Source organism: Geotrypetes seraphini, chromosome 4, assembly GCF_902459505.1.
Source record: "Geotrypetes seraphini chromosome 4, aGeoSer1.1, whole genome shotgun sequence".
Lineage (NCBI taxonomy): Eukaryota > Metazoa > Chordata > Amphibia > Gymnophiona > Dermophiidae > Geotrypetes > Geotrypetes seraphini.
Window position 1 is genome coordinate 83,027,993 of NC_047087.1, and position 23,377 is coordinate 83,051,369.

General features: G+C 41.2%; 1 protein-coding gene across 1 annotated transcript in view; it reads right to left on the minus strand.

Moving 5' to 3' along the window:
* The window catches only part of ROBO2 (roundabout guidance receptor 2), an 884,946-nt gene that overhangs the window by 138,639 nt on the left and 722,930 nt on the right, over positions 1–23,377 (minus strand). The window contains 1 exon segment of the mRNA XM_033941714.1: positions 7,702–7,868. Within this exon segment, the coding sequence (XP_033797605.1) occupies positions 7,702–7,868 (167 nt within the window).

Consider the following 23,377-nt stretch of genomic DNA (forward strand, 5'->3'; position numbering starts at 1 on the left):
TACAATTTTCTAACCCTCCCCAGGAAATTATTTAAACCCTTCCAGCAATAAATTCCACAGCTTAATTGTATACTGAGTTAAGCAAATATTTTCTCTCATTGGTTTTAAATGTGCTACTTATTAGTTTCATAGTGTGCCCTCTCATATTCATACTATTTGAGATAGTAAACAACTTTCACTATTTATGTGTCCTCTTTCCCTGTTTGTATGTCCCATTAGAAGACACTACAGTTCCGGAGGAAGGAAAACCCAGAGATCAACTAGCACTAGTGTTAGCAGAATGTGGGAGTGAATCATCAGGCCCATCTGTTCAATCAGGGTGAAGGGCAAGACCCTGCATGGGAAGTTGTAGATTAGCAGAGAGAGCTATGTGGGAGGTGGCAGAGGAGGGATCCAAACCCTCAAGATTATTGCTACTTCATTCTCTGAACAGTGATGGTAAACCAGACTGATTGAAAGATGTAGGATAGGGAAATTAGCATAGTATTTGAATAGACCTGGCCAAGGGAGTAAGCTGGGATAAAGGAGGGGAATGAGCCATCCTTGCTAGGTCCTAAGGGGCAGGGTGAGTGTGGGGAACAGGTTGACCTCTCTATCCTGGAACCTGGAGGGGGAAACAGCAGGGCAGGGGTGTAAGAACCCAGAGCTCACCTTAACTGAGAAGGAGGTTCCAGTTGAGGACCTTGAGCCAGTGAGAGATTTACAATTTAGAACACAACCCTCCTGGGTACTCAAGGAGAGATGTAAGGACCATGCATGTCCCTATGTTGGAGAATTACTGATAATGCATGGACATTTGTTGGAGGATTACTAATTATACATTGTTCTTATGTTTACACAACCAGATTGGGGGCACCTCCTTGGATTTATACACCTTGTTATCACCACCAAATCCTCAAGAGAAAGGACTGTTATACAGTAATATTAAAGGATTACTGATCATGGATAGAACTTTGCTGGAGGATTATTGATTATGCATGGACTTTTGTGGGAGGATTACTGATTATATATGGACCTTTTGCTTGAGGAGTATTAAAAACTCAGTTCATATCCTCAAGTGCTTTAGAAGAATGGTCTAAAGTCTGGCAACTAAAATTTAATGTGAAGAAGTGCAGAGTGATGCATTGGGGGGTAGAAATCTGAGGGAACCATATATGCAGGGGGGTGATAGGCTGATAACTACTGATGGAGAGAAAGACCTTGGGGTGATTGTGTCTGAGGACCTAAAGTCATATAAACAGGGTGATAAGGCGGTGGCTGTAGCTAGACGGATGCTAGTTTGTACAGAAAGAGGAATAACCAGCAGAAGAAGGGAGGTGTTGATGCCCCTGTATAGGTCGTTGGTGAGGTCACACTTGACAGTATTGTGTTCAGTTTTGGAGGCCATATCTGGTGAAGAATATAAAAAGACTTGAAGCGGTCCAGAGAAAGGCAACAAAAATGGTAAGGGGTTTGAACCAAAAGAAATATAAGAAGAGATTGGAAGAGCTAAATATGTATACTCTGGAGGAGAAGAGAAAATGGTAAAACTAGAGGAAGACTCAGGAGCAATGTTAGGAAATTCTTTTTCATGGAGAAGGTGGTAGATGTCTGGAATACTCTCCTGAGGGAAATGGTAGAGAGAAAAACGGTGATGGAATTATAAAAAGCATGGAATAAACATAGAGGATCTCTAATTAGAAAACAACGAATGTAAATTAAAGGCCTGTACTGGACAGACTTGCACAGTCTGTGTCCCATATGTGATGATTTAGGGTAGGATTGGGCTGGGGAGGGCATCAATAGGAACTCCACTAACTTGGAACATGAGGATATTACTGGTCAGACTTTATGGTAGATATCCTGCAAACAGCATGGTTGGCTAGGCTGGAGTGAGCTTGGATGGCAACTTCAGCATTTGGTACCTATGGCAATACCAGGTGTACTTTACAATCTATGACCCAGAAATATCAAAGAAAAGACAAGTTAATTTAATCACGTATTTTTAATGAGTATAACTAATGGGCAGACTGGATGGACTGTTCAGGTCTTTATCTGCCATCATTTACTATGTTACTATGTATTAATGGAGACTAGGTCTTATGCCTATGGGTAGGCGGCATCACACTGTCAGAACTTTAGAGATGACATATCTCTTCTCAGATAGTATCACATACACAACCTTAGATAGAGGTATTTATTCCCGTTTAGGACCTCAGCGGTGCAAGCTGTGAGAGCATTTCATTCACAAAATTGTTTGCACTAAAGTCTTCATCGGTCTTATTTTATATATATTTTTTTTAATTATTTTTCTTATTTAAATATTTTAATTATAGATAAGTTAGAAAGGTAATCATCTCTTTTAGAAAAGCATAGCAGGGGCTCTTCACCAACATAGGCTATGTTTCGCCCAGGGGGCTTTATCAAGGTATTTTCCCCTGACAGAAAAGAAAAAGAGAGTCACCATAAAATGTTTCAATCGTACCACTTTCACTTATAATTTTCAACTAACCCATACAGACATATCTTCAAGCCCATATCAGTAGCTAGAGACAATTTTTTTTAAAAGAGTCAAAAAATCTTAGCGTATACCTTTGTTATGCCGATTCCATGAATACTGCCGATAGTGTTTGAAGCAGAGACATGACGGCGGCGTTTTTTTATCCCAGGGGTAGACGTAATGATCTCATACAGACGTACCCAATCAGAATCGCAAGACAGCAAGGAGAGATTTAAACTAATGTCATCCATTCAATTTCAGAGTTCAGACCATTAGGTTTGACAGTGTTCAGAGAAAAAATCAGTTGTTGTTCTTTAAAGTTTAGATGCTCCACATGGTTACCACCATGTGGAGTGATGGGGGCAACCCTAACACCTTCGGTAGCCAATCTTTATGTCTCTAAATTTGAAGCTGAGTATATATATTCTGCACCAATATTTCAAAATGTCAAGCTATGGAAACGCTATTTGGATGACATACTGATCTTCTGGGGTGGATCATATGCAGATTTGGAATATTTTTTCACATGGATGAATACCTTGGATCCGCATCTCACCTTTACTATGACAGTTCATCCTAATAAGATTGCATATCTGGATTTAATGATATCTAAAGATCAATCTATTCAAACTACTCTGTATAGGAAGGAAGTTGAAGGGAACAACTTTTTACATTTCTCAAGCTAATCCGTACTTTCTGAAATATAATATACCTGTGAGTCAGTTCTTACGACTCAGACGGATCTGCTCTGATCGTAATGAGTTTGAAAAACAGTCAGAAATAATGACTCAGAGATTTCGTGAGAGGCAATATCCAAAAAAATCTATCAGGAAAGCATATCTTCGTGCTAAATATGCTAATAGATCTCTACTGATTCAAGAAAGTAATAAAAATAATGAGATTGATTAAAACTTGATCTGTGTGCTCCCCTATACTGATTTAAGTAATCGATTCTTTCAAAGTATTAAGTCCCATTGGCCTGTGTTAGAGCTTCACCCATGTTTTCAATTATACCCGACTGTCTCTTTTAAGAGAGGTCGAACTATTGGAGAATTTTTGTTTGTACAAAAATTTGAGGATGCAGAGGGACAAAGGTTCACTCAGGAAATCTGTGGACAATGTCAGTGGTGCTCGCAAGCAATTGTGGGCCCTGAATGGACTCACCCAGGTACCAAGAGGACTTTTAAATTAAAGAGAAATACTTCATGTACCAGCACCCATGTTATATATGCGATAATATGCCCCTATGACCTTGTCTATATCGGAAGAACTAGTAGGAAAATTATGGTCAGGTTAACGGAGCATAAATCTAAAATTAATACCGGAAGTTTGGAAGCGCCGCTCGTTCAACACTGGCAGGTCATGAGGCATAAAATAACAGATCTTAAATGGAGAATAGTTGAAAACATCGAGCTAGGGTGGGAGGGTGGTAACCATGTGGAGCGTCTAAACTTTAAAGAAAAACAACTGATTTTTTCTCTGAACACTGTCAAACCTAATGGTCTGAACTCTGAAGTTGAATGGATGACATTAGTTTAAATCTCTCCTTGCTGTCTTGCGATTCTGATTGGGTACGTCTGTATGAGATCATTACGTCTACCCCTGGGATAAAAAAATGCCGCCGCCATGTCTCTGCTTCAAACACTATCGGCAGTATTCATGGAATCGGCATAACAAAGGTATACGCTAAGATTTTTTGACTCTTTTTATAAAAATTGTCACTAGCTACTGATATGGGCTTGAAGATATGTCTGTATGGGTTAGTTGAAAATTATAAGTGAAAGTGGTACGATTGAAACAGTTTATGGTGACTCTCTTTTTCTTTTCTGTCAGGGGAAAATACCTTGATAAAGCCCCCTGGGCGAAACATAGCCTATGTTGGTGAAGAGCCCCTGCTATGCTTTTCTAAAAGAGATGAGTACCTTTCTAACTTATCTATAATTAAAATATTTAAATAAGAAAAATAATTAAAAAAAATATATATAAAATAAGACCGATGAAGACTTTAGTGCAAACAATTCTGTGAATGAAATGCTCTCACAGCTTGCACCGCTGAGGTCCTAAACGGGAATACATAGCTCTATCGAAGGTTGTGTATGTGATACTATCTGAGTTTAACCTTGGAAAAGAAATATATTTTTTCTATTGCCTTATATACCTGTATTTATATCTCTTCTCAACCATCTCTTCTCTAACCTGTCTAGTCTTTCTTTATCGGGAAGTTGTTCGATCCCCTTTGTGGTTACACTACTCTGTCTATTTTCTAGTTCCATTATATCTGCACAAGGTACAATTGATTCAAGATCCTGAAGGGTATAGAAAAGGTAGATAGGGACAGATTTTTCAGATTATGGGGAACCACAAGTACAAGGGGGCACTCGGAGAAATTAAAAGGGGACAGGTTTAAAACAAATGCCAGAAAGTTCTTTTTCACCCAGAGGGTGGTGGATACATGGAACGCGCTTCCGGAGGCTGTTACAAGGCTTCAAAGAAGGAGCCGGAGCACGTTACAAGGCTTCAAAGAAGGTTTGGATAGGTTCCTAGAGGATAAAGGGATTGAGGGGTACAGACAGGAGTAGCGGTAGGTTATAGGGATAGTCTGGGACCATTGCTCAGGCAATGGGCCTGATTGGCCGCCGCGGGAGCGGACCGCTGGGCGAGATGGACCTCTGGTCTGCCTCAGCGGAGGCAACTTCTTATGTTCTTAATACAGAGGGGCATTATAGCATTCTCTGTTTTATTCTCCCTTCTTGTTCTAATAATTCATAACATTCAATTTGTATTTTTTTGAATGCTGCCGCACAATCAGGTATTCAATATATTTTCTACTGTTACCCCCAAATCCTTTTCCTGGGTGGAATTTCCAAATATTGAGTTAAGCATCATGTAATTAGAATAGTTTGGATTATTTTTCTTATATCCTTTAAGGGGAGTAGTTTTAACATGTAATAAAAGTCAGGCATTTAATATGTTTAATATGGGAGTCATTAACCATGGATAACATCTTGCAATCAACCTCACTAGCTGTGTTATTCATACTGCTTGGGAACATTGGGCTCTAAATGAGTGGCCCGGTGTTCCTAAGTTGCATCTTAAAAGAGGCTGGGCATTACAATGAAAGATTTACCTCTTCCCTCCAGAAGATCTCTCCAATCCCCCTCCCCCCACCAGCTTACCTGTTGAAATCTCTGCTGTCTAGGGGATCTGAAGTTGGAGTGATCTCCAGTTACTCTTGCCTCTGCTAGCACCAGATTCAAATGGTGCAGGATGACCCCTAGTAATAGTCTATGGGTCACACTGCCATAAACCCCATCATTTAATAAAAGAATGCCTAAAGCTCATTCTTTGCTAGGAGTGGCAGCAAATCCTCAGAATTTCCAGAGAAAAGACCCCTGTAAAGGTCCCTTTGTCTTACTTCTTCTGTAACAAACTAATTTGACTCCTTCCCATATCAGCTGTCAGTTCTTGACTTTGCTTTATTATATGATTGGGAATTTCAGAATATCCCCAAATAAGAAACAAGTTTGCTCGATCCATTTAGACATAGCAAAGAACAAGCAGGTAAATTAGTGGAGACTACCCAAAAATAAAACAGACCTAGAACTTTTTATTTATCAAGGAGCATTTAACATCACCTTGAATCTTAATGGAAGAAATCTTCCGGGCAATATTTAACATGAGTTAACCAGCCAGGAATGGCTACTGAATGGTTTACTCACTTATTGGCAGCTATCCAGTCATTTTTAGCAGCACTTAGCTGGTTCTCTCCATTGAAAATAACTGGTTAGCACCAACGTGCAATGTTGGGGGCATTTCAGAGATGAAATCCGGCTAGCTTCTGATATTCAAGTTTCAAGTTTCAAGTTTATTAAAATTTTTGATTAATCGCCTAATCTTTTTTCAAAGCGATGTACATACATAAAAGAAAATATTTAAATTACAACTATAAGATAAAATTACATTATTTAAAATTAACAATAAAACATTAATATATAACCATTAAATAAAAACAAACATGAACGAAGGGAAAAAGGGGAAATGAAATACAATTTATAATAGAAAAGTAGGTAGGGGAAAACATAAGGATGGGAGTTCAAAGAATTGTCGAAAGCAGCATTATTAAATTCAAGGGAAGAACTTGTTAATCAAATGCATCTTTAAAAAGAAATGTTTTTAAGTTAATCTTAAATTTCTCAATATCATTTTCTTTCCTTAAATATATTGGCAGAGAATTCCAAATTTGTGGAGCAGTAACAGAGAAGATAAATTGTCTTCTAGTGTTAATGATTCAGAGCTAACCGGCCAGTGTTAGTGCATTAATAGGACAACATAAATAGGTGTCCTATCTTTATGTGTTAACAATTAGCTGGTTAGCTCTGAATATTGAGCTAACTGGGCACAGACTAGAAGGCTTACAAAACTGCACAGTCAAAGCTGGCGACCAGATGTATCCAGGTTAAATGCCGGTATCAGACATTAACAAAACTGCTTGCCGCTGGCTGAATATCAGTTGGGGAAGGGGGATTTAGCTAATGCCTTTTTCAGTTGTAGCTAAAGATGCATTCCAGTAGCTATTTTCCTGTCTCCTGAAGGCTTACAATCTGAAGGCCCAATATTTACTCCATGTTAGTGGTTTGTAAACTGCTGACAGCTAAGGGTCATGTTCCAGTTCTGGCAGTGAATATTCAGACAAGTGAACTCACCCAAAAGTTAACTGGGCACAATACAATATTCAGAGTAGCACCCAGGTAGCCTTGTGGATAAATTAGGACCAGTTAATTGCTGGCTCTGTACAAGGCCCAGTAGTCACAGGCAATATTTAGTTGCACTATCCACTTAAGTGCTGCAGACAATTGGCAGATGTCCAGCTCAGTAAGGTTTAATCGGGCAGGAACCTCTCCTGTTCAGTTAAATCCTTTTGAATATTGAGCCCTAAGTTTGTAGCTGAGCCAATGAAGAGTTAAACGACATGCCCAAGATCAAAAAGCACCACAGCGGGCTTTGGACCTGCTTCTTTAACCATTAAGTTATTCCTCTATTCCACTTAAGAAAGACAAAGAACCTGTCAGGATGACCATTTGCTTCAGGACGGTCTGGCTTCAGTCTCTGGAGCTGCTCACTAATAAAGTATAAGTTGCTTCTGTAGACTGCACTTGAAGGCCGAGCAACCCAAAGGTCCTCGCAATGCTGGAATCTAACAATATATTTAAAACTGAAATTACCTTGAGTGCGCACTGGATCTGACATAGGACTAGGATCACTCAAGCCTTCTGAGTTGATTGCTCGGACCATAAACAGGTAGATGGTGTTAGGTCGCAGTCCTCGGACAGTATACAGAGTTGTCTTGACGTGATTAGCCACCGTTTGCCAACTGTTGCTCACGGACTGACTGAAATGGGAGCAGAGCACAAACGCTGAAGGAACAGTGTGCAAGACTATGAACTGTCAGCACCAAGCTATCACAGGTGTTCAACTTAAAATACAAAAAAAGCAAGCTAGGAATTGTTATCTAATTTATCAATGACGAGCAGAAGCAAACAAAAAGCAACATGGTCCAATTCTGCACATGTAGCAGTTAAATGAGCACTCAAATTAGGAACAGATATAAAGAAACATTTAAAAGTCAAGCATAGCAAATTAAAGGATCAGCAGAGGCAGCACTGATTGCATTGTGGGGGCAATTCTGAAACTGGACATCCAAATTTAAGAACCGCCTGGGTGTATAAATACATAGAATATAGAATGTCACTTTTGCAGACAAGTTTACACTTATGAGCATAAGTGGCAGCAAAACACCTAAGTGCTATTCTGTAAAAGGGCACTTAAGTGGCATGCTGCTTAACTGCAAAAAGTGCAGCCACATAGACAGAGCAACTTACAGAATATTCAATGTTGCATGTACCCATGTTGTATTTAGCCCCTCCCCCCCTAGTAACATCACATTGGTGGCTGGTGCTTAAATGTTAGACATATCAATGTTAGATTATTCTAGCTTTCTATAACATAATCAGAGTATCCCAGAGTACAGTATTGGGGGATCCTAAATGGGGGAGCCCAGTTATAGGATTGACCCCCTTTATCTATATCCAGTATCACTAAGGGAGGAATTCATCCAGGGGCGCTAACTGGTTTAGCATGTGCTAAATGCTAAGATGCCCACACACAGGAATATAATGGATGTTCGATTCACAAAGCAAACCAATGGTGTACTGATCGGTTTGTGACCCCTTTGCAATCAGATTTCCCTCAGGCCCCATTCACTAACCTCTCCAGCGATCTGCTTCAAATCTGTGCATGCAAATGAGGAGAAACGCATGCAAAGTAGGCAGGTCGCGATTCACAACACAAAATTCACGATCCGACTGGGCTGGCCGATCAACTCAAGAAGCGACTGCTGGGGACCAGTAACAAACCTTCTTTTCCCACTCTCCAGCTCCATTTCCTGCTCTCTGTCCTGGTCTCTGCTGCCCTGATCTTGCTGCCTTTACTGTTTCAGGGGCTGCAGAAGCCCTGGGGCCGGGGGGGGGGGAGGGGGGTAGAGCAGTGCCTGTTGGTTCCCTGACAAACGAAGCTGGAATGGGCTACAGTGGAGACACAACTTTAAAATTTGAAACTTTAGCTCCTCTCCCCACCCAGACTGATCTCTGCTGCCTTCCTTGCAGTGAGAGCCCGTGGGCTTAAAGCAGGGCTGTGCACCACAGTGCAGCCTCCCTTTAAACATGTGGGCTCGCACTGCAGGGAAGGCAGAGAGCAGGGCATGGAAAGAGGCTGCTGCCACCGGGAATAACAGGAGCAGGAGAGTTGGGCCCGAAACCACCACCCCCCCAGTAAAAAAAAACGAACATAAAACATATATGCAGACCATCTGCAAGGAAAGCAGATGGTCTGCGCATGCGTGGGGATCGCACACCAGGATTCCGGGCAGGCAGATGGGGGCGTTCCTCCGATCGCCCCCATCTGCATATTTTTGTTTTAAGAATTCATCGGACCTGTCCAGATCTGGGCCCGATCGGGCAGGTTCATGAATCTACCCCTTAGTGTTTAGTGTGTGCTAACCATTAGCACATGCTAAATCAGGTACCGCCCCATGATGAATCCCCCCTAAATCTATATATAGTGGCACTGAATAAACATCATAATTTCCAATGCCATGATTGATATTTAGGGGTATATTCTTTATATGGTTCCCAAAAAATTGGAGTGGAAATAGATGCACTTAGCACTATTCTATACATCGTATCTCAAGTTAGGCACAGTTTATAGCAGGGGTGTCCAATCTGCAGCCCAAGGGCCGCATGTGGCCCAGTGATGTATTTTGTGCGGCCCCGGTCGAGGGCAATGCAGTGTTTTCCTCTGCTGCCCCTGGGTGTTTACCATCTTGCCGGCTCCTTCCTCTGTCTTGCTGCAGCGTTTGCACGTTTGTGCGGCCCCAGAAACATTTTAATCGGCCAATGCAGCCCAGGGAAGCCAAAAGGTTGGACACCCCTGGTTTATAGAATGTGCATAGTGGCCGTTCCAGCAACTAAAACTTGGTGTAAATACCCATGCCTAAATTCCACGCAGATTTGATGTATTCTATAATAGTGTATATACCTGACCGTATCCCTCACATGGCCACACACCCTTTTGATATCTGCCTGTTAGAATTTACACACATCACTTTATAGAATATACTTAGAAAGCTGTGCATGCAAATTCTAATTAGTTTCAATTAATAATGATAATTGCATATTAGTGGCCAATTATTTACTGCAAAACGGAAGTACATTCAGCAAACTTACAACTTCGAGTGCTTTAACCACAGAAAACATTACGAGGGCCCTTTTACAAAGCTACAGTGTGCTCTGACGTGTATTACCACAGCAAGAAATGGCATAACATGAGGCACTGCTAAGTATCCGGTGGTCATTTCAGGATGTGTGCTCACTATCTCCATGCTAGAAAATAACTTTATTTTATTTTTTTTTTCGTGCAGAGGCATATCTGGATAGAGGGTGGGCATGTCATTGCTGCATACTAACCAGCAGTGATAATTTGTCATCAATTCTTGTACGGAAACATCCCAGAATTGTTTAAGAATAATATACTTAGCTATATAGCAAAAAGATCTTTGCATTCTGAGAATTTAGCTTTACTGAGGACATCTGTGAATCCAAGACTTGTTGAGACTGGTAAAATGACTTTCTGTTGTGCAGCAGTTAAGTTATGAAACTCCTTGGTGGGCCAGATACGAAATTGCTGGGCAGGTTTAGAAAACTACTTAAGACAAGGGTCATTTCATAAATAATGCACACTACTTTTTCTTTTTTTTTTCTAATTTACATGTTTTTTTTTTTCAAGTATTTCTTTACAATCCTTCAATATAGTCTCCCTGCTTTACAATGACCGAGTCCCAACATCCGGGAAGCTTCATTATTCCATCCAAGACATCGTTTTGGTTCAGTTGCCGAATGGCTTGGGTAACAGCAAAAGAAAGCTCTTTCAAAGATGTAAAACGATGTCCATGCATAGGTTGTTTCAACTTTGGAAAAAGGTCGAAGTCTGGTGGACTCATTTCTGGACTGTAGGGAGTATGACGTAATACCTCCCAGCCGTATTCTCATAGTTTTTCAATGACAACATTCCCTATGTGTGGGCGAGTATTGTTATGAAGAATGAATGGACCAGCCAAGAGCAACTGAGGTCGTATTTTGTGCATTTTTCTGCACATTTTTTGCAAAAAATCATGATAATACACTATTGTGACATGGAACTTTGTCTGTGATGATGATGCCTTCATGATCATAAGCAAAAATCATCATTTGTTTGACTTTTGATTGATCTCGTCAACATTTTTTTGGTCGTGGGGAAGATGGAGCTCTCCACTCGTTATTGAAAAACTACACAAATGCGGCTGGGAGGTGTTACCTCATGCTTCCTACAATCCAGCCATCAACACTTTAGGTCGACTGGAGCTGGAAATGCAATACATGCAGTGTTCACAACAACCCCTAGGAAAAAGAGAAGTCCATGGTCTTATTACTGTTAAGGGAAGCAGAAGATGATTGGAATTGAATCACATAATACAAGGCATATTTGCTTCAGTGGGCATTTGCTTATTAAAAGATGATCTGACGGTTCAACAAATTTCTGTAAAAAATAATTTTATATGTACTTTTTGCTTTATTTTATGTTTAATTGTTTGTTTTGAATTTTATGTATGTTTGGTTGGAACCTGCTCAGATTGTATAGATGCTATATGATATACATTATTTTAAATAACTAACACCCCACCCCACGTCCCCCTTTATTAAGCCACGAGGTTTCAGTCATGGCCTGGAGCACTATACATATGTTCCAATGCTGCTCCAACATTCATAGAATTGCTATGGGCGTTGGAGCAGCATTGGAGCATTTAGTGCTCCAGGCTGTGGTAGAAATCTCTATTGTGGCTTAGTAAAAGAGGGGGTGAGCTTAATAAAAGCTCTAGAAGGAATCCTGGTACACAGCTTCTGGTGTCAGAACCATTGCTGCAATGATTAGACTAAGAAGAATGTAAAGTGACTGGGTGGTCATCTTTTTTCAAGCTGGCATTGCCCTTCTGTTCCGTTTGAGTTGGACCTATGCTGGAATATGGTGCCTTAAGCTTTCATTGGCAACTATAAGGGGATTTTTTTTTCCTCTCTATTTTGTATCTCCTCTCAGCTTGCTTTAATCCAGTCACTGGGGGATGAAAGGAGGTGAAATCGTGTACCATGGACCTTTCTGGAACCCTACCATTATGGGATCTAAATGTAATACAGCATGTTATCATTGTGTGATGACTATTAATTTTCCTCTCCCAGGGGATGTAAACAACATTCTTTCAGTAAATAGAAGGGTCGAGGAAGACCTGAGTCTAGAATTGAGCCCTGATCCGCCTATATGGTAATGTATGGAAGTGTATCACCAGCCACCAGCTCAGCAACATTATCTCTTCCTTTGTTCATTTTTACTTTACAGTCATTCACAGGATTCTGGTAAGAGCAGATAGCATAGCTGGTTTTAAGAAAAGTTTGGATAATTTCCTGGAGGAAAAGTCGATAGTCTGTTATTGAGAAAGACTTGGGGAAAGCCACTGCTTGCCCTGGATCGGTAGCATGGAATGTTGCTATTCCTTGGGTTTTGGCCAGGTACTAGTGATTTGGATTGGCTGTGAGAATGGGCTTGATGGACCATTGGTCTGACCCAGTTAGGCTATTCTTATGTTCTTCCAAAGATAAATAAATTTATAAACCTCCCTTTAGAAAAAAAAGATCTTATTCTGCATGCCCATTTTACAATTGTTTATGCTGTATTCTACATACTTCTACATTCATCTATGTGATACTTGAATGGGGGTTCTGAAAAATATCTGAATGTGCCACGCTGCATTTAGCTGGTGGCACCATAACAAGGTCGAGCAGTCACCTCATCATTTACTTGTTAAATTTAGTATAGGGGGTAAGAAAGTTTGGGAAGTGAGAGAGGATGGGAGGGAAGACAGAAGGGTATGGAGGTGGGAGCTGATTGGTGCGGGGCTGAGGGGTTTTGCCAATCAGCTTAAGTGATAGTACGTGGAGCTAAGAGGCAGTTTTGATGGGAGGTTATTGTTGTTTTGGGCGGGAGGGTGGAAAAGCGTTGCCTGACCACCGACCCAGGGGATGGTGAGGGTTTGGAGTTCATGGAGCTAGGAGGCAGTTTTGATGGGAGGTTATTGTTGTTTTGGGCAGGAGGGTGGAAAGGCGTTGCCTGACCACCGACCCAGGGGATGGTGAGGGTTTGGAGTTCAGTGGGTTTGGGGGAGATTAGTTTGTTACAGTGTTTTTGATAATAAGAAAGCGTTAAGAGGTTAAGGAAGGGATGGGAGGGAGTGCAGGCACTGGTTCATGTGAGGCACCACATGGATCTTAGGGCGGGGTGAATAGAGACATGAAGGGTCTTGTGATACCGCAGAACCTACTACTGGGGAACAGTTATACATTAAATTAATGTTAGTTTGATACCAACTAACTAATCTGTATTGTTGATGTTGTGGTTTACAATTACATGAACAAGTGGACTGTAAGAATGGGTGGCAAGTCAAATGCGCGCAGATGCGCATTTGACTATGAACGGTAAGAATGTGATATTGAATAACGCTGCAACCGGTTTTTGCCATTAAGCTGGAGAGTTCAGTTTATTTATTTAGCGTGAGAGGTGGCAATATGCGAGTGCTATGTTATGCTCATCAGCTATCCATAATGTATTTTTTACAAATATCAGTGCAGTTTCTATATGGGACTTTAATGGGCATCCATGCAAAAGCACCACTGACTTACTTGTTGTTAGGTGCCATTGACTCGTGTTCGAGTCCTAGTGACTTGATGATATCAAGTTGATTGCTGGGCCTTTCTTCAGTGCAGTATAAATTTGATATCACCATTGTCGCATCAAATACGATCCTCCACCTGTAACACTAGCCATCTGCTGGTGCCCAGATGGGTGGTACATCGTTAGTCTGACATCTCCACTGAAACCTGTCTGCCTTGGGAGGCTCTGCTGGTAGTGAAACTACCGACCATCAATGGTCAGTGGAGATACTCACCCTTTTTTTTTTTTTAAACACTGGCTGTGGCATTTGAAAAACTGCAAATCTTCAGCAATGCTGACCACTATCTTTTATATGCAGCAGCAATATTCTGCTACCATATGGACAGCGTAGGCATTTTAATCAAGGATAGCTTTTCACTGAACACTGAACACAATACTCCAAGTGGGGCCTGTACAGGTCATTGGTGAGGCCCCACTTGGAGTATTGTGTTCAGTTTTGGAGACCATATCTGGCGAAAGACGTAAGAAGACTTGAGGCGGTCCAGAGGAGGGCGACAAAAATGATAGGAGGCTTGCGCCAGAAGACGTATGAGGAGCCCTGAATATGTATACCCTAGAGGAAAGGAGAGACAGGGGAGATATGATTCAGACGTTCAAATACTTGAAGGGTATTAACGTAGAACAAAATCTTTTCCAGAGAAAGGAAAATGGTAAAACCAGAGGACATAATTTGAGGTTGAGGGGTGGTAGATTCAGGGGCAATGTTAGGAAATTCTACTTTACGGAGAGGGTAGTGGATGCCTGGAATGCGCTCCCGAGAGAGGTGGTGGGGAGTAAAACTGTGACTGAGTTCAAAGAAGTGTGGGATGAACACAGAAGATTTAGAATCAGAAAATAATATTAAATATTGAACTAGGCCAGTTACTGGGCAGACTTGCACGGTCTGTGTCTGGCCGTTTGGTGGAGGATGGGCAGGGGAGGGCTTCAATGGCTGGGAGGGTGTAGATGGGCTGGAGTAAGTCTTAACAGAGATTTTGGAAGTTGGAACCCAAGCACAGTACCGGGTAAAGCTTTGGATTCTTGCCCAGAAATAGCTAAGAAGAAAAATTAAAAAAATAAGAATAAAAAAAATAAAAAAAATTAAATTGAATCAGGTTGGGCAGACTGGATGGACCATTCGGGTCTTTATCTGCCGTCATCTACTATATTACTATGTTACTATGTTACACTAGAACTAAAAGTAGATGCATAAGCTATCGGTATAGTGGCGCTGTTTTTATCTATTTTACCTATTTATCTCCATTCAGATTTGGCAATATGCTTTTAAATTTCTTCTACATTTTATATTTTATGCATTTTATATTGGAATAATGTATGTTTTATTTTTATATAGTATGTCATATCTATTTTATTTGTTTGTTTTACATTCTCAGTGTGTATTTGACCCCTGACGCAAGCGCATTGTGTACCAGTGATGTTGCGTCAACACCTTTGTGGATCAATTGAATAAATCTATGATTTCCACCGAGTTGAATACCATTTATAGAAGAGCCCTTACAGCCAAATCTCGTGCCCATTTATGCTGGCGCCTAACTCTCAGCATTTAGGCACGTGTATGGTGCTAGTTTATAACAATGCACATAATTTTTCAGAATGACCCTAGTGGATTTGAGTACCTGGTGTTATAGAACAACGCACAGGAAGATGCATGTGCAAACTCTAATTACTATCAATTAACTGAAATAATTGATTGTTAACATTAATTTATTGTAAATTAATAGTTCATTAGCTAATTAATTTATGCGTGCATATTCAATCCATGCACAAATTTTGGTGCACATTTTTCAGCACCCTATATAGAAAGTATGTGGGCAATTCTGTAAAAAGAGAACAGGTTGCCAGGCTGCTAAACTGATTGCGGCAGGAAGATTCCTTTGCTGTGATCAGCTCAGCGGCAATGCGATTCTCTAACTGGTGTCTGTGACATGGACGCCGGTTAGAGAATCGCGGTGTTAGGCGGGCTTAGGCGTCTGTCCTTGAGGAAAGACGTGATTCTATATAGGGTGTGGTTGTGCAATTCTAGAAAGCCACTTAGGCAGCTTCTGAGACCGGGCATCCTATACAGAATGTGGCCCTAAGAGCTCCCATGTTAATTTTTTTCAATTGCAACACGCTAATGCTAACATTAGCACACAGCCTGAAAAACTTTTTTTGAGAATAAGGATTATTTTATAGACATGCTGCAAATGGACTTGAAGCCTGATTCTGTAACCGGTGCCCAAGTCAGTGACTGCCTTAAAAGCGGCCGACGATCGCCTGTCAATCATTTCAAGGTTTTCCAGACCTTCATTTCAGCCTCTTATCTTTGCTGCTAGACAGCAGCAGCCAATTGCGGCAGGGGGATTACCTCCCTCCCCATCAGCTGAGTGGCAGGGACTCCCCAAAGCTGTGATTCTATAACCGGTGCCCAAGTTTGGAGGGGGAATCCCTCTGTCGCGACTGGCTGCTGCAGTCTAGGCAAAGATAGGCGGCTGAAATGTAGGCCAGAGTTTTCCAGGCCTACATTTCAGCTGCCTTATCTTGGCGTGATTCACAGCTGGATAGCCGCTTTAGATTGCCTAATGCTACTTCGGACATTGACCATGCATACTTTGGTGTTCTGCAGCCTAAAGCAGCTACCTAGCTGTGATCCAGCGGCCAATTCAGCCACCTTTTATTTAGGCGGCGATAGGTGCTTCAACCTTGCCATTTTTTATTGCATTTTTCAGTTACTTAGGTATTGGCAGGGCGCCTAACAATGCCTAAATTTAGGTGCTGGTTAAAGAATTTCCCCCTTAGTGCGCATGAAAGCCCCACAAGCAGACTCAGAAAAAGAGCTCACAGTCTATTAGAAGAAGAATAAAGTCTATTATAACAATGTCTTTTTCCCCCCCCAAAAAAAAAATCTGCCATGAGAAACAGGAGACTACAAGCAAAACAGAATATTAATTAACCCTTCTGGGTTTCTAAATGACCCTAAATTCTCGTAGTATATTATAGGTCAGCACACCAAGAATGTAATATCATAGAACCTCAGAATCTAAGCACAACAAGCACAACCTCAGCATAAGCACAGCAAGGATCTCTCCCTTTCCCTCTCATTCAACCCCATTGATTAGCTCTGTGTAAACACTGAAATAAAACCTGTAGTCTAATTGGCTTTGGCATGCATGCAGCTTCTGTCTCACAATAGATACTGAAATGTTAAACCATGTGAAAAGAGTCTGACTTTGTTACTGGTATGAAGATCAGAATCAAACAAGAACCAGTGATTTTGGTATAGATGTAGCATGCCGATTTACTATATTGAGAAATACTATGCAAATTCCACCTTACAAGCACATGTAGGTGATTTTCCAAAGCATTTCATTGGTTTAAACAGTTTTTTACTCAAGTAAATGGGCTTCTATAAGACTGCCCATCAGATATGTGTATAAGTTTACTGAAATTGAGTGAATTCAGGGTGAAGATAAGGATTCTGGCCCATATTCTATAAATGACATCTTAAGTTAGGTGCCGGTAGAGCGCCTACCACTACCTAACTTAATTGGTAAAAGCCATTTAAAAACGATTTAAAAATTGTTTAATAAAATATAGCCACCCACTGGTACCTAGAAAAACAACGCCTTCATCGCATCTATGGAGGCGTCTTAGAACGCCTAAGGTTGAAGTATGCATGGTTAATGCTGGAAATAACCTTAGGCAATCTAAAGTGCCTCTGTAGACATGATTCTCATCAAAGGTAGGTGCCGGAAATGTAGGCCTTTAAAATCATGGCCAACATTTATGACAACTTTTGACAAAAGCCGCTATAAACAGTGCCGCTGTGTGATTGACATGGGCTTGGCGGCCATTTTGTAGGCATCCGCCGATAATGGCATCATTTACAGAATCCAACCCTATGTGCCTATTTTTGAAAATTTAAACATATGTGCATAAATTAACTGAATATTTGTGTGAGACAAAGAATAGGTATAAATATAAGAACCGGTACATAGCTTCCTTAGAGTAAATGTATTATCAAGCCCATAATAAACCTTTTTGAAAAGCTAGCCAAGGCCAACAGGGACACCTATGAAGAAATTTCAGAGAGAAAACTATTATTAATGTAATATCTAAAGAAGAAAGAAAAGCATACAAGACTTAATAAAGATGGAGAAATTATTTTGAGAGCAGATAAGGGCAATGCTACAGTTTTACAATCAAGAACACAATAAAATGAAGAAGCAATCTGCCAATTATCAATATCTATTGGTTATTTGAAATTACAGGAAAATCCTATGGAAAGATTATTAAATGAGATCAAGGAAGTAATTAATAATGTAGAGAAGATGGCTATGCTGACCAACAGAGAAAGTAGATTCTTGGTGGAGGAATATCCAAGGACTCCAAAGATTTATTTTGTTCCGAAGGTTCATCATTTTTTTTTTTTTAATCCACTAGGGGCTCCTTTTACTAAGGTGTGCTAGCATTTTTAGCGCACGTAAAAGATTAGTGCGCGCTAAACGAAAAAAAATAATGCAAGCTCTATGGAGGTGTTAGCATTTAGTGCGTGCGGCATTGTAGCTCACACTAAGCATGCACTAAAACTGCTAGCGTACCTTAGTAAAAGGAGCCCTAGGTTGACCAATTGTTTTGACCAGGGGTTCAATAGTAGAACCTTTATCAAAATTTATTGATTGTCTTTTACAACCACAGGTTAAGAAGATATATTCTAATTTGAAGGACTCTTCACAACTACTAAGGATTTTGGATGAAAGGGGGGAAATAAGTGAACCTATTTGGTTAGCTACAACAGATGTAGTCTCATTATATACAAGTATTCCACAGAAAGGTGTGTTGGAGATAATTACCGATACTTTGGCTAATAGTGAAATACCAACAAGACTTTCTATAGAATATTTGCAAATATTGGCTACTTTTGTTATAAAAAAAATATATTTGATATGTGGGGCATTTTTACAAGCAGCTTCAAGGGGTAGCCATGGGGGCTACTTTGGTACTATGGAAAAATTTGAAGTAACATCAATATATTCATCTCCATATTACTCTTCAGCAATATTTTGGAAAAGATTCCTAGATGACATATTGATTATTTGGAAAGGCGCAGAACAAGAACTAAGGGAATTTGGTGAATGGCTGAACACAGTGAATGAACATCTTCAGTTTACAATAACATATGATCAATACAAATCAAATTTTTGGATCTGACAATAATAAAGCAACAATCTTGACTAATCACAATGTTATATTGTAAACCTGTTGAGAGGGATGCTTTATTGAAATTTCACAGTTTTCATCCATACAACCTAAAATTTAATTTACCAATTAGTCAATTTTTAAGATCGAGGTGAGTATGTTCTACCATACTACTATTTAAAGAAGAAGCTAAGATTTTGCAAAATTGATTCCTAAGCCGAGGATAGTCAATCAAAGCAATACAACAAGCATATTTGGGAGCAAAATATGAACAGAGGCAATTATTATTGCAGAATAAGGAAAACCAAGAAGAAAAAGAGACAATGGTTTGTATCCTCTGGTTCTCTAAAACATCCAAGATATCCAAGACATTGGTTATACAGTGGTGCCTCACACAACGAACTTAATTCGTTCCAGGAGCAAGTTTGTTATGCGAAAAGTTTGTTATGTGAAACGCGTTTTCCCATAACAATACATGTTAAAAAAAATAATTCGTTCTGTAGCATAAAATATGCTAAGATGACATAAAAAAAGATAAATTTTTGGTTATTATTTTTATTTAGATACATCTAAAAACATAATTGTTTTTTAAAACAACACACATTTTTTAAATTTAAAGACAGACTAAGTAGAGTCTAATTTTACAGTGAGAGGGCAGAGTCTCAGCGGCAAAAACTGGGACTTAACTGTTCATTTTTTTTTTTTTCTACCGTGTTTCCCCGATGATAAGGCAGGGCCATCAAATAAGACAGCCCCCCCTTTTTAGAAAAAAATGTAAAATAAGGCACCCCCCCGCAAATAAGCCACCCACCGATACCTGCGCTTACCCGAATCGGGTGGTACGGTGGGTGACTCCGTGTGGTCCCTGGCACCCCCGACACGATCGGGGCAAGAGGGAGCTCAAGCCCTCTTGCCCCCCCGACTCCCCGACACGATCGGGGCAAGAGGGAGCTCAAGCCCTCTTGCCCCCCCGACTCCCCGACACGATCGGGGCAAGAGGGAGCTCAAGCTCTCTTGCCCCCCCGACTCCCCGACACGATCGGGGCAAAAGGGAGCTCAAGCCCTCTTGCCCCCCCGACTCCCCGACACGATCGGGGCAAAAGGGAGCCCAAGCCCTCTTGCCCCGCCGATTCCCCAACTCCCCGACAATATCGGGCCAGGAGGGAGCCCAAGTCCTCCTGGCCACGGCGACCCCCTAACCCCACCCTGCACTACATTACGGGCAGGAGGGATCCCAGGCCCTCCTGCCCTCGACGCAAACCCCCCCTCCCCCCAACGACCGCCCCCCCCAAGAACCTCCGACCGCCCCCCCAGCCGACCCGCGACCCCCCTGGCCGACCCCCACGACACCCCCAACCCCCTTCCCCGTACCTTTCTGTAGTTGGCCGGACAGACGGGAGCCAAACCCGCCTGTCCGGCAGGCAGCCAACGACGGAATGAGGCCGGATTGGCCCATCCGTCCCAAAGCTCCGCCTACTGGTGGGGCCTAAGGCGCCTGGGCCAATCAGAATAGGCCCGGGAGCCTTAGGTCCCTCCTGGGGGCAGGGCCTGAGGCACATGGTCGGGTTGGGCCCATGTGCCTCAGGCCCCGCCCCCAGGAGGGACCTAAGGCTCCCGGGCCTATTCTGATTGGCCCAGGCGCCTTAGGCCCCACCAGTAGGCGGAGCTTTGGGACGGATGGGCCAATCCGGCCTCATTCCGTCGTTGGCTGCCTGCCGGACAGGCGGGTTTGGCTCCCGTCTGTCCGGCCAACTACAGAAAGGTACGGGGAAGGGGGTTGGGGGTGTCGTGGGGGTCGGCCAGGGGGGTCGCGGGTCGGCTGGGGGGGCGGTCGGAGGTTCTTGGGGGGGGCGGTCGTTGGGGGGGGGGGAGGTTTGCGTCGAGGGCAGGAGGGCCTGGGATCCCTCCTGCCCGTAATGTAGTGCAGGGTGGGGTTAGGGGGTCGCCGTGGCCAGGAGGACTTGGGCTCCCTCCTGGCCCGATATTGTCGGGGAGTTGGGGAATCGGCGGGGCAAGAGGGCTTGGGCTCCTTTTTGCCCCGATCGTGTCGGGGAGTCGGGGGGGCAAGAGGGAGCCAGGCGGAAAGAGGGCAGTTAAGCGCAGTGCCTGCGCGGAAGGATGCAGCTCGGGCGACTTCGTTGTGTGAAACGAAGTTCGTTGTACGAATCAAGACATAAAGTTCGTTGTGCGCAGCGTGCGCTGTGCGAGGCGTCCGTTGTGTGAGGCACCACTGTACAATTAACTTCTACCATTTTTTAAGGATCCCCCAATAATAACATATACTAGGGGCAAAAACATAGGAGAATGATTGCAAAGAATAGATATAATTTAAAGGAAGAAGAACGTATTTACACATATTTATGTTGTGCTTCTTGCTAGTGGTGAAATAGCACAATACAGGGTAATGAATGGAAAGTGCCTAATAGAGACAAGAGAATAAAATCAAGAACTGATACCACATGTAAAAGCAAACAAGCAATATATGCTATAGTTTGCCCATGTGATTTGATATACATTGGACGTAGTAGTAGGACTATAAATATTCATTTGAATGAACATAAATCATGAATCAATACTTAATCATTACAAGCACCACTTGTACATCACTAGCAGGAGAAAGAACACAAAATAAATGATATTAAGTGGAGAGTAATAGATCAGGTAGTAACACAGTGGGAGGGTGGCAACCAAGAAAAATTATTAAATTATAGAGAACAAAATTGGATATTCAAATGAACACAGTAGTACCAAACATTTGGAGATTGAGTGGGCAACTTTGCTGTGAGAAAAGAGGAAGTTATCTGGAAATAGACCATGAATAATCAGGTGTGTTCAGAATGTAATCTATATAAAGTTGATTAAAAAAAAAAATGCCAAGGTCAACTTGACATGCAGGGCGTGCCGAGAGAGGACAATTCAATGGTGTTATGTAAAAAAGTAAGTAGAGAAACCACTGATGATTATGTGCTCTTGCATATAAAACACCAAGATAAGTTATACTATTTCTTACATTTAATAGGGGACATCCTTGAGGCAGCCGGATAGGTGAAACATGTCGGGTGAAGTCAGTCCCCAGCTGACATTGATTACACAACACTCAAATAAGTGCCTTAAGTTTCAAGTTTATTCATATATTTGATTAAACGCTTATCCTAGGATACTAAGCGTTGTACAATGATAATAAAAACTTTTATAGACAAACAAATAAGTCAGACAGTTTTCTTACTTAACTATTAAGACCTTAGTGGTACAGTGGGAGGGGAGGGAGGGGAGAACTACAATATTTATCGAGGAAAGATACATAAAAGGAAAGCACATTAGGGTAGAGAAAGTTAACAAATTTGCTGGACTAAATCAAATAGTCAATTATAGGCATCTTTAAAAAGAAAACATTTTAGACTGCTTTTGAACTTTTGTATATTTTGTTCGGATCTTATATATATAGGAAGAGAATTCCAAATCATAGGCGCAGTTACCGAGAAGATTGTGGTACGGCGAGTACCTATTATCCTTAGAGATGGGACACTAAAAAAAACAAAACAAAACATTGCCATTGCTATTATGAAAGATTGAAATAAGTTTGGAAAATGAGAGAATTGAAAAAATGAATTGAAGATAACTTGAATATGTTTTGAAAAATTTGTGAAATGAAGTGAATAGAAATACAGCTGGTCAATGAGGAGTGCAAAGTTTTGAGTTTTAATCATTGCAAATGCAGTGCATATTTTCATAATAGTTGAAAATATATTATCAGTTAGAAAGCACAGCTAAAAGAGGTATAAATATATGAGGCTACACTAGAATAAACATTTTGGTATTTTCATATAAAAAGTGTGGCCAGAAGACAAAGCCGAATTTCCTTTCCTCCCCCCCATAGCCAAAAATCCATGCAGAGATTAAATATATCAAAAACTTTCACACCTAAATGTTATTTTAGATATTTAAATGGACTCATAGAACTAGGTCATGTTTAAAAGTAACCATGATGCAAGCTGGGCGTACTTTGATAGCTCCTAGTATTATCAAGAGTGAAGTTTAAAATACTGTTGTTGACTTTTAAGGTTTTGTAAAATGATAATCCTAAATACCTCAAGACAAGATTGAATGGGTATTTTCCTAAACATACATTAAAAGGCATGGAGTCTCTTCTGGAGAGTCCAACTATAACTAAGGAAAAAGATGAGAGGTTTAGATGGAGAATGTTTTTAGTCATGGCACCCTCTTGTAGGATGGAATAATCTACCAAAAGCAATGAGGAAGAACAATGTTAAACAATTTAAAATAATGTTAAAAACCTAGCATTTTACAGCTTAATATAGTAATGAACTGATGGAAATAAGTCAGGAGAGC